The sequence below is a fragment of the Somniosus microcephalus genome, chromosome 20, assembly GCF_052327205.1.
Source record: "Somniosus microcephalus isolate GS21.2 chromosome 20, FLI_Smic_1.0, whole genome shotgun sequence".
Taxonomy (NCBI): domain Eukaryota; kingdom Metazoa; phylum Chordata; class Chondrichthyes; order Squaliformes; family Somniosidae; genus Somniosus; species Somniosus microcephalus.
The window spans coordinates 51,948,928-51,965,598 of NC_141006.1; the positions used below are offsets into that span (position 1 = coordinate 51,948,928).

Consider the following 16,671-nt stretch of genomic DNA (forward strand, 5'->3'; position numbering starts at 1 on the left):
GCAATTTTTGAGCACCAGAAAGTAGTACATTAGCTATAATACTGAAACTAAAACACCATTTAACAGCATCAGGGGGATAGGAAGACAGTAACTGAGGAGTCTTAGCAATTTTACCCCCCCCTTTTCTCAACTTCTGATGCATGCTGGATTACGGTACCGTGGATGTCACTTGCCCTCCAATGCCTTGCCCAAGTGACTATTCTTCATCTGTGAATGTTGGCAGTGTGTTTGACTGAGGAGGGCATCACAGCTGAATTCCCATTCTCGCCTGATGTCCACAACTTTTCAGCATAAGTCATTGAATGTCAAACAAGAGCAGGAATCCGTGCTATTTTCCCCCCTCTCTAGTTTAATATTACGTAAACCTTCCTAGCCAGGGTCACTGATACCATTTGTAAGTCTGTTTAAAAACAGTACAAACTGGCAGTTGAATCAGGGACCTTCAGGCCTGTGTATCTCAGTGTAAATACACCATGTTATGTGGTACTAAATCATCAGGGAGCTGAGGAGGGGGAATTCTGCTGTCGGAGATTGTTTAATACAATATTGTAATCTCTGAATTCAAATCATTTTATTTCATGGCTCGATATGTTAAAGGCAGGATTAGATTATAATGTATTGAATACATCACAGGCACTACTTTATAATTACTAGTAAGTGTGTGGGCAGAGCAAGTAGAAAATTGTCTATAATGCTTAATTAGAAAGGGTGTGGAACTAAATTGTTCGGAATAGTGCAGTACAAAAATACACCACTTCTGAACTCGAGCTTGGATCAGGCTTGTATAGTTTTCATACATCTATTATTTTGAGTAGTAAGTGTCCTCTATTTTTCCAATGATTATGTATTTTCAGTACTTTTTTCTTCCCTGGGATAAATCTTTGAAATTGGAAAACCCTTCACCTTAAATGACTTGCATGTGTCAGTCACTGTAGAGTTTCTGTCTCCGGTATCAAAATGCCTTTGAACATTTCTGCTGTGGGTTTTATTTGTGAATTCTGTCTTATTCTTCTACTAATTCCCTCCTCTTCTGCTGAAGGCATAGGGAAGTGAGAAAGAATCAATCAGTATACAGCTCCCGGGTACCCTCTGGTACAGCGTAGGGAACGGTAGCATCGTGGTAATGTTACTGGACTAGTAATCCAGGGACAAGAGTTAAAATCTCACCACGGCAGCTGGGGAATTTAAATTCAGTTAATTAAATAAATCTGGAATAAAAAGCTAGTATCAGTAATGGTGACCATGAAACTACCGGATTGTTGTAAAAACCCATCTGGTTCACTAATGTCCTTTTAGGGACGGAAATCGGCTGTCCTTATCTGGTCTAATTGTGACTCTTAACTGCCCTCTGAAATGGCCTAGCAAGACACTCGAGGGCAACGAGGCATGTGGCCTTGTCAGCGATGCCCACATGCCGTGAACATAAGAACATAAGAAGTAGGAGCAGGAGTAGGCCATACGGCCCCTCGGGCCTGCTCCGCCATTCAGTAGGATTATGGCTGATCCGAACCTAGACTCGCGTCCACTTCCCTGCCCGCTCCCCGTAACCCCTAATTCCCTTATCAGCTAGGAAACTGTCTATCTCCGTTTTAAATTTATTTAATGTCGCAGCTTCCACAGCTCTCTGGGGTAGCAAATTCCATAGATTTACTACCCTCTGAGTGAAGAAGTTTCTCCTCATCTCAGTTTTGAAAGGGCAGCCCCTTATTCTAAGATTATGCCCCCTAGTTCTAGTCTCGCCCATCAGTGGAAACATCCTCACCGCATCCACCCTATCAAGCCCCCTCACAATCTTTTATGTTTCGATAAGATCGCCTCTCATTTGAGTAGAGGCCCAACCTACTCATAAGTCAACCCACTCATCTCCGGAATCAACCGAGTGAACCTTCTCTGAACTGCCTCGAGAGCAAGTATATCTTTTCTTAAATATGGAAACCAAAACTGTACGCAGTATTCCAGGTGTGGCTTCACCAGTACCCTGTATAACTGAAGCAAGACTTCCCTGCTTTTATACTCCATCCCCCTTGCAATAAAAGTCAAGATTCCATTGGCCTTCCTGATCACCTGCTGTACCTGCACACTAACCTCCTGTGTTTCATGCACCAGGACCCCCAGATCTCTTTGTACTGTAGAACTTTGCAGTTTCTTTCCATTTAGATAATAACTTGCTCTTTGATTTTTTTCTGCCAAATTGCATAACCTCACACTTTCCAACACTATATTCCATCTGCCAAATTTCTGCCCACTCACTTAGCCTGTCTATGTCCTTTTGCAGGTTTTTTATGTTCTCCTCACTCACTGCTTTCCCTCCCATCTTTGTATCGTCGGCAAACTTGGATATGTTGCACTTGGTCCCCTCCTCCAAATCGTTAATATAGATTGTAAAGATTTGGGGTCCCAGCACTGACCCCTGCGGAACACCACTAGTTACTGATTGCCAACCCGAGAATGAACCATTTATCCCCACTCTCTGTTTTCTGTTAGATAGCCAATCTTCCACCCATGCCAGTATATTACCCCCAATCCCATGATTTTTTATCTTGTGCAGTAATCTTTTGTGTGGCACCTTGTCAAATGCCTTTTGGAAGTCCAAATACACCACATTCCCTGGTTCCCCTTTATCCACCCTGTTTGTTACGTCCTCAAAGAATTCGAGCAAATTTGTCAAACATGACTTCCCCTTCATAAAACCATGCTGACTGTCCGATTTAAATTATGCTTATCCAAATGTCCTGTTACTGCTTCCTTAATAATGGACTCCAACATTTTACCAACCACAGATGTTAGGCTAACTGGTCTATAGTTTCCAGCCTTTTGTCTACCTCCCTTTTTAAATAAGGGCGTTACATTAGCAGTTTTCCAATCTGCTGGGACCTTTCCTGAATCCAGGGAGTTTTGGAAAATTACCACCAGTGCATCCGCAATCCCTACCGCTACTTTTCTCAAGACCCTAGGATGTAAGCCATCAGGTCCAGGGGATTTATCCGCCTTATGTCCCATTATCTTACCGAGTACCATCTCCTTAGTGATTTTAATCGTGTTTAGCTCCTCCCCCCCCCCCCCCCCCCCCATAGCCCCTTGTTTGTCCAGTGTTGGGATATTTTTAGTGTCCTCTACTGTAAAGACCGATACAAAATATTTGTTCAGCGTATTTGCCATCTCCATGTTCCCCACTACTAATTTCCCGGTCTCGTCCTCTAAGGGACCAACATTCACTTTAGCCACCCTTTTTCTTTTTATATAACTGTAGAAACTCTTGCTATCTGTTTTTATATTTTTTGCTAGTTTACTTTCATAATCTATCTTCCCTTTCTTAATTAATCTTTTAGTTATTCTTTACTGGCTTTTAAATGCTTCCCAATCTTCTATCCTCCCACTAGATTTGGCTACTTTATATGCCCTTGTTTTCAGTCGGATACTGTCCTTTATTACTTTACGTAGCCACGGATGTCTGTCTTTTCTTTTATGCTCCTTTTTCCTCAGTGGAATATATTTTTCTTGAAAGTTGTGAAATATCTCCTTGAATGTACACCACTGCTCATGTACCGTCTTACACCGTAATCTATTTTCCCAGTCCACTTTAGTCAACTCTGCTCTCATACCTTCATAGTCTCCTTTATTTAAGCTTAGTACGCTGGTTTGAGATCCAACTCTCTCACCCTCCAACTGAATTGGGAATTCAACCATGTTATGGTCACTCATTCCAAGGGGATCCTTTACTAGGACATTTTTTATTAATCCTGTCTCATTACACAGGACCAGATCTAAGATTGCCTGCCCCCTGGTTGGTTCAGTAACATACTGCTCAAGGAACCCGTCCCTAATGCACTCTATGAACTCTTCCTCAAGGCTGCCCTGCCCAATTTGATTTGTCCAGTCAATATGAAAGTTAAAATCTCCCATGATTATAGCTGTTCCCTTATTACAAGCCCCAACTATTTCCTGATTTATACTCCGACCAACAGAGTTGCAACTGCTAGGAGGCCTATAGGCTACGCCCACTAGTGACTTTTTCCCCATATTATTCCTTATCTCCACCCAAACTGTTTCACTATCCTGATCCTTTGACCCAATATCATTTCTCACTATTGCAGTGATTCCATCCTTTATTAACATAGCCACCACACCTCCCTTTCCTTCCTGTCTGTCCTTCCTAATTGTCAAATACCCCTGGATGTTTAGTTCCCAGTCATGGTCACCTTGCAGCCATGTTTCTGTAATGGCCACCAGATCATACCCATGTGTAGTTATTTGTACCGTCAACTCGTCTATTTTGTTACGACTGCTGCGTGCATTCAGATAAATAACTTTTAAATATGTTTTGTGACTATTTATTCCTGCTTTTACCCCCTTTACTACTTTACCTTTTATCTTTTTATATATTCTGTCCCTTCCTGACATGCTCTGGTTTTTAATTTCCCCACGAATAATGAAAAAAAACATCGCCCGTGTTAATAGGCTACTCAGTTATGGGGACATTATTATTGTCCTCACAAGTAAATTTACCAGCACAAGTCACTGGATAGAAACTTGACTCTTTCTCCCCATACCGACACCCGCCCTGCCCTCCACCCAACCCACACACTGGGAATCAAACCTGGCACCTTCTGGTTCCACATGTTGGCATTACCAACTGAGCTGTTGTAGAGCTAATTATTTTAAAACTTGTTATTGAGAATTATTACACTGAAAATATCCAATTCCAGCCTGTGTTCCCTAAAGCAGGACAGACATAATAGACAAATACATTATTTTACAGGCTGGAATCGGCCATTTTAAGTATATCTGTTCTGATAGAATGTGGAAATAATCGCTGTTAATTCAATTTGACACTGGGACTGGTATCAGTTTTTAATATTGTCAGTAAATGAGTTGAAAACTCCCTACAAATATCATCATTGATAGTGTAGCCCAATAAATGATGGCTCATATTCTTATCTTTTTAACATATTTCACTCTTTGATTTCAGAGGGAAGTGAGAAAGAATCTCTCAGTATGCAACAAGCTATGTTATGCTATTGGTGGAGCACCCTACCAGATAACAGGATGTGCCATAGGATTCTTCCTACAAATTTACCTGTTGGATGTAGCACAGGTAAGACCTGCTGATTCAATAATATTAATATGCATTGTTTTCATTGAATAATTAGTCCAGGTTAATTACTACTGACTTAAATGAGAAGTGTGAAGTAAAATAGTAAGAGTTTACATTTCTATTAGTCTTGATAAAGGGTTTTGACCCAAAACATTGACTCTAATTTCTCTCCACGGATGTTGCCTGGCCTGCTGAAGTTTTTCCAGCATTTTCTGTTGCTATTTTACATTTCTCTTATTGGTTATCAGTAGGGAAATGGTGCAAGACAGATCAAAAAATGAACTTATGGCAAATACCTGATGGACTTTGCTGATTATTCGGACTTACAAATCTTATGCATGGAATCTACTACCGGCCTGGACCAATACAGTATTTACCTCCCAAAATGCTGTAATACCTGCATTGTAAAACTGAAGTTTGTGGGAATTAAAAGCTGCTGCAAGCCTGCAGAACCTATACCTGCGATCCCATCATTTAGTTACTGCAAAAAATGATTTCTAGAACTGAGAAACACCTTCAATTATGATGGTGAGTGTAGCTATTTCTGCATTGGGAGATTTCAATTGACTGGGCAATTCTGAAAAATCATTAGCTCCTATACACATATGTATTCAATGCTTCCGCTACTGTTCTCCCTGCACCCCCATCTCCAATGCAATGAGTAGCTATGCCGTGCGATGAAGAAGGTGCCAGATTTAATCGGCAGTCTGTTCTTGGTTAGCTGGTTTTAGCTGGCGAATGGTAGGGGCATTAGAGTTGACCGCAGTGAGCCTGGGTTAGCAAGAGAGAAAGTGAGGTTCCTGCTCGCTATCCGAGGATCTCTGCTGGGAATGATTATGTGTGAAGGTCAAGTAGAGACAGGATCAGGCTGGGATGTGATGCTTCCATGATCAAATAGCTTGGCGACACTCATTTTCAAGGCTCACATGGTGAATAATGGCCATATGGTTGGGGTACCAGAGGAGAGTCAGCATTCATAGACCAGTAGCCCAGCACGGAGTTAATGCCATTAGGAGAAGGGAGAAAATTGATGAGGAGGAGAAAAATAGCAAAAGGAATCTTGTCAGCCAAGTTCAAGTATAGTAGCTCACAGATATTCGTTAGGCTAGTAAGTTAAGCCATGGATTGAATGCCACAGATAGCATTTGGGCAATAATGAAGTGTCTCCTAGGTGCAAACCTTTTATCTTCCTCTCGTGAAAGCCAATTTATTTTTGTACAGTGCAAATGAGTCATTTTATTCTGCTTAATTGTGTATCCACATTTTCTTGCAACACAGATTGATCCATCGTCTGCATCCTTGATTCTCTTCATTGGCCGAGCCTGGGATGCCATCACTGATCCAGCTGTTGGTTTTTTCATAAGCAGAAGTAAATGGACAAGATTCGGGAGACTGTTGCCATGGTAAGAAGGTTTTTGTGATTCAGAGTTTCACATGTATATTAGTGATCTGAATCAGCAGAGCGTGAAAAACTTTTATCTATGAAAAGTTATTCACTAAATGCAAAGCAAGGGAGCCGTAAGTTTGCATATTTGACTAAACCCTGCATTTTCTATTTAATGTTGTCTCACTGATCACACTTCAGTGCAGGTCGTAATGTTATGCTATATATGTGGCAGTCCAGAGTCAAACCTCACTCTTACAAATGCCTGCGAACTGACAAAGCAGTGATTATCGGGCTTACCTTCAAAAGTTTCAGTGCTGTGACTGACTATAATAGAGCTTCTGTTGTGACCACAGAATGACTTTTAATAGTGAGAAGTTTGCAGTAAGAATCTGTGTAAATATAACTGATTTAAAATGTCTTATTTTGGTCCAAGACTCAGACCTTAGACCACATAACTATATCCATAGGCGATTACTTGTGTCTTATTCTCCGTATAAGAAATGTGCTGATTTATTTCTTACAACATTCCTGAGCTCAATTTGAATTCAATAGTAAAGTTAGAAAGTTCTATTTTTGTAACCACAGAGAATTTGCTGCTCATGGAGTTTAAATAACAGCCTAAAAGTTCCACCCAGCATGGCTAGGATGTGATGGAATGAGACTTCCACCCGACACTTTGACCTCATGACCCCGCCCCAGATCCCAGGGATGGGTCATTTAGATATTTGGAGCATCTATTCTGTACCTATAGAACAGAACAGAGGTGGACACCCTGCTTTGTTGCGGGAGAATCAGAGTGGGACACTGATGCTCCAAGGGAGGAAGCCCAAGGGCCTTATGAGGCCCAAGATCAAACTACTTAAACAATCGTGACTCCCTGCAGGGAATGGAGGGGCAGCCGTTTGAAGGTAAACGACCCCTCTGGGATCAATGACCTTTAGGCTTGTACTCATCTGGGGCCATCCGGTGGGTGAGAATGGGCCTAAGAAAGGAGAGTTGAGTGGAATTCCCAGAGTGGCTCAAAAATGTTCCAAGACACATTCCAAACTGTTGCTAGGACATGGGGAGGGTTGAAGAAGTGCCACTGCCCCCAGAATTCCCATGTTAACTTAAATGGGATAGAAACCTGACCGATCCGGGTTCCACTCTAAACGTCACAACTATACTGAAATTCCGCTCTCCCCACCCCACCCCACCCCTCCTCCCCAATCCCGGAGAAAGGGGGTAAAGTTTCTACCTTCATGTATTTAGAACCAGGCTTCTGGCTTCATGTTTGAACCATTTTTTTTCAAAAGCAAAGTTTTGGCTCGTTTCTAAAGTATTTTTTGTCTGCCTGTCCCAGGAGATTCCATGGTTGCTGGTCAGTGTGTGGGTGTTGTGAATCATGATGCTTAAGACGTCATGACTGTGTGGGCCAGGTTCACTGGACCAGCTGGTGTTTTCCTGCCATCATTTATATATGTTTGTAACAGGGATAGCAGCAATTTTCCACTTTGTTCTAGTCTTGGGCTATTCAGTTAAAGTGCAGTTGAATTCTGAGCAGATGCATTCAATATGTAAAGTTAACCTTAAAGGACTGATCGTCTTTAGGTGGCGGCAAGAGTTTGGTCCTGGAGTCACTAATATTATTAGCCCACCATCCTTCTGATAATTAAAAATGGCCATTGGCAGCCCTGTGACGTAAACCCATGGGATGATTACAGATGCAACAGGTTGACCATCATCTTGTCTCGCTGCTGATCTGTGGGGAGGTGGGTGTGAGATCGCATCCAAAACACTGCTGCCCGTATCCTAGCTCGCACCAAGTCACGTTCACCCATCACCCCTGTGCTTGCTGACCTACATTGACTCCCGGTCCAGCAATGCCTCAGATTTAAAATTTTCATCCTTGTGTTCAAATCCCTCCATGGCCTGCCCCTCCCTATTTCTGTAACCTCCTCCAGCCCTACAACCCTTCGAGATCTCTGTGTTCCTCCACTTCTGGCCTCTGATGCCTCCCCAATTTTAATCGCCCCACCATTGGTGGCCGTGCCTTCAGCTACCTGGGCCCTAAGCTCTGGAACTCCCTCACTAAACCTTTTCACCTCTCCACCTCTCTTGCTTCCATTAAGATGTTCCATAAAACCTACCTCTGTCTAAGCTTTTGGTCACCTGTCCTAATATCTCCTTTTGACATGGGAATCCCTGCATCGGGTTCAGGTCTCCTACACCAATGGCCTTGTTTGGGGTGGGCAGAGGCTCCACCCCATATAAAACCTTCAGGAAACTTTGACAGAAGGCCAGGATTTGACATATCTGAGTGGCCTACTTTGCAGGACTCCTGAAGGGTCACTGGTTTTCAGCCCCATTCTATGGGGTGTATCTGTAAATGTTGAATGAAGTGCATAGAGTTCCCTGTCTCCTCTGTTTGTATTCTGACAGAAAGGATTTAAACACAATCATACTATCTTACTATCTGCATTATGGCCTTAGAGCTGACACCAATAGCAACTCTATGTCAGCACTAAAAACAATATACAGTACCTTTCAGTATTGTTGGCATATGTGCTGGCTGAGGAATATTTAAACACTCATTTACATATTCTTCCTGAAAACTGATGGTAGCAAGGAATAAAATAGATCCTGCCAGGACATTAAAGTGGTTATTTCTTCTGCCCAACTAGGATTGCTATAGACAGAGAAAAGTAAAAGCTTTATTCACAAGCTACACGACTGCCAGTGGAACCTTGGCACATGTGACAGCAGGATCTGATTCCTGGCACATGTTTTTCTGTGTATGTGTTTTAAAAACTGGGTTGTCCAAACATAAAACACCAGTCACATGGTACAATTATGGTCCTTCCAATGTGGTCTCTTCTTTGGAGTCAGACTAGAGCTTGACTCCTGCTGAAATAAATTGGCAACTGCAGCTCTTGATTTGCGTGTCTGTGCCCCATCTCTGGTGCCTCTGTGAAGCTTAGTCATTTTTTCCCCTTATTTTTGGCAAGGTAAAACAGCAGCAGTTTTACATCAGTAAACACACTTCTCTCCCTCTCATTCCCACCAAACTATTACAACTCTGTCAACCCACTAGGATCCAAATAAGCTTGTGAAACTGTGAATGTTTTCAGTCACTTATTTACAGTTAGTGTTTGGTACATTCACCACTAAAATAAATACACATTAGAGTCTAATGGCACTGATTTCAGAATTATATTTGGTGACATACTTTATAACTGCAGTTACTATAAATATCGACTAGAGATTTGACCCTTGACAGAGCCTGGAGAGGCGTTAGTCATTTGTTTGACCTGAGGCATCGTTGGTAAGAGTTCTATTGTTGGACTGCAGTTAAAAAGGTCACAAATTAGACCGAGACCTGGATATGCCAAGTCCCTGCCCTCCCCCAGTGTTTCCACAGGGCTTTGAAAGGGTGAGCATTCATGCACCCGGAACAAGCTGAGCCTGATAGTGCACAGCTTTGCCATGCTGTTCAACTGAGTTTTCACCCTCCCATCTGGCTTGTTGCTATAACCGTCTTCTTCCACCTCCAGAACATCGCTCACTTATGCCCCAGCCTCATTCCCCTCACTGCTGAAACCCTCATTCATTTGACAATTGATTATTCTAATGCTCTCCAAACTGTCCACACTGCCTCCCCACCGCCACCCTTCACAAACTTCACTGAACCCAGAACTCTGGGCTGATTGTAAGATCATCATCCATATTTTGAAATATCTCCACAGCCTCATCCCAACCTATTTGAGTAACCTTCTCCAGCCCTTAATCCCGTCCCACACCTTCCATTCTTCTGACTCTGAATTATTGTTTGTTCACTGCCTAGACACTGTTGGAGGCTGATCATTGAGTCATTACATGATATACAGCACAGAAACAAGTCCATGCCAGTGTTTATGCTCCACTCGAGCCTCCTCTTTTTTTCCTCATCTAAATCTGACAGCATAACCCTCTATTCCCTTGTCCCTCAGATGTTTGTCCAACCTCCCCTTAAATGCATCTATACTATTTGCTTCAACCACTCCCTGTGGCAGCGAGTTCCACATTCTCACCACTCTTTGGGTAAAGAAGTTTCCTACATACCTACTGTCTGAAATTCTGTTTCAAAACCATTGTGCCATGCTATCTTTTGTCCTGCCTTTAAAAGCCTTGTAAAACACTATCCTGTTGAAACACGCCTTTGTTTTTCCACCTAAATCCCTTCACTTCCTGCTTGATGTCCCTCTTTCGCCATTGTAACGTGTTGTACGAGGAGCGCCACATAAATGTGAGTTACAATACACATGCAAGGTACTTGTAGAGAGTTTGGAATTTGTTTTGGCGGCGTGCTTGATTATGGACTGGAAGGCTCTAAAGTTGGGATTGAATCTCTTTCAAAAGATTGACTATTTCTTGCTTTGGGCACCGGCACAGGAGGTAAAAGTGCTTCACTGCAAACCCCACAAAATGAAGGAAGTTCACCTGCAAGAACACTATTTCCCCCATGTAGTTTGGCTTCCAATTTGATTTGACCGTAATAGTTTATTTTTGAAATGGCAAACTATTATAGAATTAAGTGATCATGCAACAGCTCAAAGATTTATATCCTAAAGGAAATACCATGGTTTATTTGAAATTGCAGTGGACTGTTTGATATGTTAAAAGTAACTGAAACTTTGCCAGAAATTTTGAACAGGTCCTCAGCATGTCGGCTGTGCCTTTTTAAAAAAAAAAAAGCCCTGCCCAGTTTACTCATATTAGAATTGTGCTGAAATCAATGTAATTTTTTTTGCATTTATTTTTATATAAAAGTTCTGTAATTGATGTGTTGAAATGGAAACGCCATTTCAGTTTGCTGCTGGTATCAGGCTAGGGGGAGCTCAGCAACAGATGGGACAACACTGGAAGTATTGTATCTGCTTCCATCTCAATGTTGGAAGATTTATTTCGATCAGCAGCTTCCCAAGTCTCCCTAAAGCCGCTTTTTATATTTAGATGTACAGCCCTGGAAGCGCAGCCCTCAAACTTGGCCCTGCAATCTCTGTTCGTTGCCCTCTGCTGTTTATGTTGGTTGGTGCCATCGTCCTGGGGGGGGGGGTAAAAAAAAACCTTGCCTATAAAAGGTAAATGGACTGGTAGCACCTCATGAGATGCACATAATATAAGTCTCCAATGTTGTCACGTCTCTAGCGTTCCCCCACTTTATACTAACAAGTGCAATCAATGGTAGAACCGTTCATCTGCCATTGACTGCACTCTCGCAAGGTAAAATTATTTAAAATCAGCTTTCAGACAAGTGTTGTACTTTGAGATCTCCCCTCTTGTTCTTTCCCTCCCTCCCAAGTTAAATTCTATTGAACTCCAGAGATCTGATTTACTAAAACTGTAATAGAGGCTCGCTCCCAGTACTCGTTATTTGAAGTCACATCAAAGGCAGTTTCTGTAGGTATCCCGGTGCCTTTTATGATGCGAAATGTCTAGCTTTCTATGTGGGGTGAATGGGTTAGTGTGCTGCAGGATTAACAATCACCCTTCCACCGAGTTATTTTGCCTTGGAGTTTTATGCGGGTTGCCCACCATGCATTCTATTTCTCTTTGATAGGCAGGAAAGCACCTTGCTGACAGACCATGTAGTTCAGACTAAAACTAAAAGAGTAATTTATTGCAATACATAAGTTTATACAGAAGCATAGTGGTTATGTTACTGGACTAGTAATCAAGAGGCCTGGACTAATGGTCCGGAGCCGTGAGTTCAAATCCCACCATGACAGCTGAGGAATTTAAATTCAATTAATTAAATAAATCTGGAATAAAAAGCTAGTGTTGGTAATCGTGACCATGAAACTATCGGATTGTTGTAAAAACCCATCTGGTTCACTAATGTCCTTTAGGGAAGGAAATCTGCCAGGTCAAGCATGGGCAAGGAAACCTCCTGCTGATTACCACCTACCACCCTCCCTCAGCTGATGAATCAGTACTCCTCCATGTTGAACACCACTTGGAAGAAGCACTGAGAGTAGCAAGGGCACAGAATGTACTCTGGGTTGGGGACTTCAATGCCCATCACCAAGAGTGGCTCGGTAGCACCACTACTGACCGAGCTGGCCAAGTCCTGAAGAACATAGCTGCCAGTCTAGGCCCGCGATAGGTGGGGAGAGAACCAACACGAGGGAAAAACCTACTTGACCTAGTCCTCACCAATATACCTGTCGCAGATGCATCTGTCCATGACTGCATTGGTAGCAGTGACCACCGCACAGCCATTGTGGAGACGAAGTCCCATCTTCACACTGAGGACACCCTCCATCTCACCTCTTAACTCCCCAAAGCCTTTCCACCATCTACAAGGCACAAGTCAGGAGTGTGATGGAATACTCTCCACTTGCCTGGATGAGTGCAGCTCCAACAACACTCAAGAAGCTCGACACCATCCAGGACATAGCAGCCCACTTGATTGGCACCCCATCTACCACCTTAAACATTCACTCCCTCCACCACCGGTGTACCGTGGCTGCAGTGTGTACCATCTACAAGATGCACTGCAGCACCTCCCAAAACTGCGACCTCTACTACCTAGAAGGACAAGGGCAGCAGGCGCCTGGGAACACCACCACCTGTAATTTCCCCTCCAAGTTACACACCATCCTGACTTGGAAGTATATCGCTGTTCCTTCATCATCGCTGGGTCAAAATCCTGGAGCTCCCTCCCTAACAACACAGTGGGTGTACCTTCACCACACGGATTGCAGCGGTTGAAGGCGGCGGCTCACACCACCTTCTCGAGGGTAATTAGGGATGGGCAATAAATGCTGGTCTTGCCAGCGTCGTCCACATCCCTTGAATGAATTTAAAAAAAATCAAACGATCAGTAACACAGTATTTAACTTGCACATATACTTTAAACTGTTTTCTTAAACCAACATGATTTGAAATTCTTGAGTCCATTTTCAAAATCCTTTAATTTAATTTTGGATGAATGTAATTGGGTGTTTTAGCTCTAGAGAGTTCCATCTTACTGCCATGATGTGGAAATATGGGTGTACAGAGTGAATTCAAGGACAGGGAATGTTGGTATGTGATATCTTGGGACACAGCATATATATACACAACTGCACAACATGGCTTCTGGTAAGAACTGTACTGCCCATATGCTTTATTATTATATACATCAGTAGTGACCAGGTGGCGCTATTATATACATCAGTAGTGACCAGGTGGCGCTATTACACTTCTCCCTCCTTATTGAAGAAGTTACTCATAGCAAATAATCATTGTATGTAATCATTGTACCTGACTTGCATGGTATACAAGTCAGGGGGCAAGGTACTGACTTGGATAAAGAACTGGTTGGCAGACAGGAAGCAAAGAGTTGGAATAAACTGCTCTTTTTCTGAGTGGCAGGCAGTGACTGGTGGGGTACCGCAGGGATCGGTCCTAGGACCCCAGCTATTCACAATATATATAAACGATCTAGACGAGGGAACTAGATGTAATATCTCCAAGTTTGTGGATGACACAAAGCTGGGTGGGCGTGTGTGCTGTGAGGAGGATGCAGAGACACTCCAGTATGATTTGGACAGTTTGGGTGATTGGGCAGAAGCATGGCAGATGCAGTATAATGTGGATAAATGTGCGGTTATCCACTTTTGTGGCAAAAACAGGAAGGCAGATTATTATCTGAATGGCAATAGATTGGGAGAAGGGGAAGTGCAACGAGACCTGGATGTCCTTGTGCACCAGTCGCTGAAGATAAGCATGCAGGTGCAGCAGGCATTTAAGAAGGCAAATGGTATGTTGGCCTTCGTAGCGAGAGGGTTCGAGTACAAGAACAAGGATGTCTTGCTGCAGTTGTATAGGGCCTTGGTGAGACCACACCTTGAGTATTGTGTGCAGTTTTGGTCGCCTTTGGTCGCAAGAAGGATGTTCTTGCCATGGAAGGAATGCAGCGAAGATTCACCAGACTGATACCTAGGATGGCAGGAATGACGTATGAGGAGAGATTGGGTCGATTGGGCTTATACTCGCTGGAGTTGAGAAGAATGAGAGGGGATCTCATTGAAACTTATAAAATTCTAACAGGACTAGACAGACTAGATGCAGGAAGGATGTTCCCGATGGCGGGTGAGTCCAGAACCAGGGGTCAATCTAAGGATAAGGGGTAAGCCATTTAGGACAGAGATGAGGAGGAATTTCTTCACCCAGAGAGTGGTGAACCTGTGGAATTCTCTACCACAGAAGGCAGTTGAGGCCAATTCATTAAATATATTCAAGAAGGAGTTGGATATATTTCTTAAGGCTAAAGGGATCAAGGGATATGGGGAGAAGGCAGGGACAGGGTACTGAATTTAGATGATCAGCCATGATCTCATTGAATGGCGGAGCAGGCTCGAGGGGCCGAATGGCCTATCCCTGCTCCTATCTTCTATGTTTCTATGTTACACAACTCTTGGTATACATTTCTCAAATTGAACCCATTTTTTGTTTCCAAATTCTACTATAGAATTCTGTAACACAAACAAAAGATATGAACTTATTTTCCATCTTTACAAATTAAACTTTACTGCTGTTTTTTTGTTTCGAAGAGGATACCTTCTTCCTTGAACAGAACTTTCAGATCTTGTTGAAGGACTGATTCATTCTAGGCTGTGCCTGAGGAGAATTTTCTCCAAGGGCTGACCTTGATCTACATTTGGACTGTACACTTTCAGACTGTTTGTCTGCCTGACTGGGGCTCAGACTTAAATTCTGACTTTCTCTTGGACTTGTTTCTGGTACATCTGATGTAGGATTTGTTACTGGTACTCTACTTGTAACACGACTATCTGACTCATCAGAATAAATGGAATCATCCCAGCTTCCAACTCCTTCCACATCTGTCGGTAAGATATGATCAATGTGAACAAACCTAACCTTTCCATGATCAAACATCTTGACCAAATATGTCCGAAGGCCACATATCTTCACTACTCTTCCTGGTAACCACTTTAACCATTTATGGTGATGGTTCTTCATTCTAACCTTCTAGTTCAACTTCACACTTCTCTCTCTAACTCTACCTTTATCATGACTCTCTTTCTGCCTTGATTGTTACGGAGTGTGCCAAGTTTGGCTTTAACAACGAGAACCTCGTTCGTGACTGTCGTTTGAGAAACCACTCTGCTGGTTTTCTACCGGTAGTGGCATGAGGAGTATTCCGATAGGTAATCAGAAAATTTGCCAGTTTGTGGCCCAACGACAAATGACGTTTCTTTGGATTTGGATCCAACATTTGCTTGATGAGGGCCCGTTGGACAATTTGTACTGTGCGCTCTGCTGCACCATTTGAAGCAGGGTGGTGTGGTGGAACTTTGGTATGTTTCACACCGTTTCTGCTCATGAACTCATGTACGGAAGGGGTACTCGCACGTCTGGCCGGAGGAAATGCCGGTTTTCAGCATGCGCTGAAAACCGGCATTTCCTCTCCTCTAACCCAAGAGGTGAAGAGGCTAGCGCGTGCGCTGTAGGGGGCAGCACGTGCGTCTTGGATTTCCTCTGTTTTGGGGGATTTGCGCATGTGTAAAGGCCTCCGGTCTTTACGCTTGTGAAAAGCACACGTAAGTATTTATTTTTACAGGTAAGTGGTGTTTTAGTGCAATTTAGAATTTTTTTTCCCACAGTTTTATTATTTTAAAGAATCTACAATAAGGTAAGTTTAGTTTTAGACCCTTTTTTATTAAAAATTTATTTTTTTCAAAAAAAAAAATTATTGTTTAAATTATTTTTTTAACTTATACTTAATTTAATGATTGGGATGTTTTTTAAAATTTTATTTAAAGTTTAAGTAGTGTTTTGGGGTACAGTACTTCTCATGAGTTTGACAGTTCTTACTCTCAAACTTATGAATGAAGTTTCCCCTCCCCTGATTGGCTGAACAGTGCTCACCTGATCCCAGCCGGCACATCGCACTAACTACGCCGCTGGGTCAGGTTAGCACAGCGCGCCGACATCAGAACCGGGCCACTGACAGGAAATCCACTGCGGGCCAGGTTTCAGATGTCGGCGCGCAGGGTAAGTGCACATCGGGGGCTTGCACGTGCGGCAAGCCCCCGACACCAAGTTCTGGGCCAATTTCTTCTGGGAGGCCATATGAAGAAAACAATCTTCGCAAATTGTCTAGTGTTTTGCTTGTTATTATCTGCATCGGAAACCGCTCTACCCACTTCGAGTCACTATC

General features: G+C 42.9%; 1 protein-coding gene across 1 annotated transcript in view; it reads left to right on the top strand.

Annotated features, from left to right (window-relative positions):
- mfsd2ab (MFSD2 lysolipid transporter A, lysophospholipid b) overlaps positions 1 to 16,671 on the top strand; it is an 85,794-nt gene that overhangs the window by 2,847 nt on the left and 66,276 nt on the right. The window contains exons 2-3 of the mRNA XM_085962676.1: positions 4,970 to 5,095; positions 6,374 to 6,498. Of these exons, the coding sequence (XP_085818802.1) occupies positions 4,970 to 5,095; positions 6,374 to 6,498 (251 nt within the window). The remainder of the gene's footprint in view (positions 1 to 4,969; positions 5,096 to 6,373; positions 6,499 to 16,671) is intronic.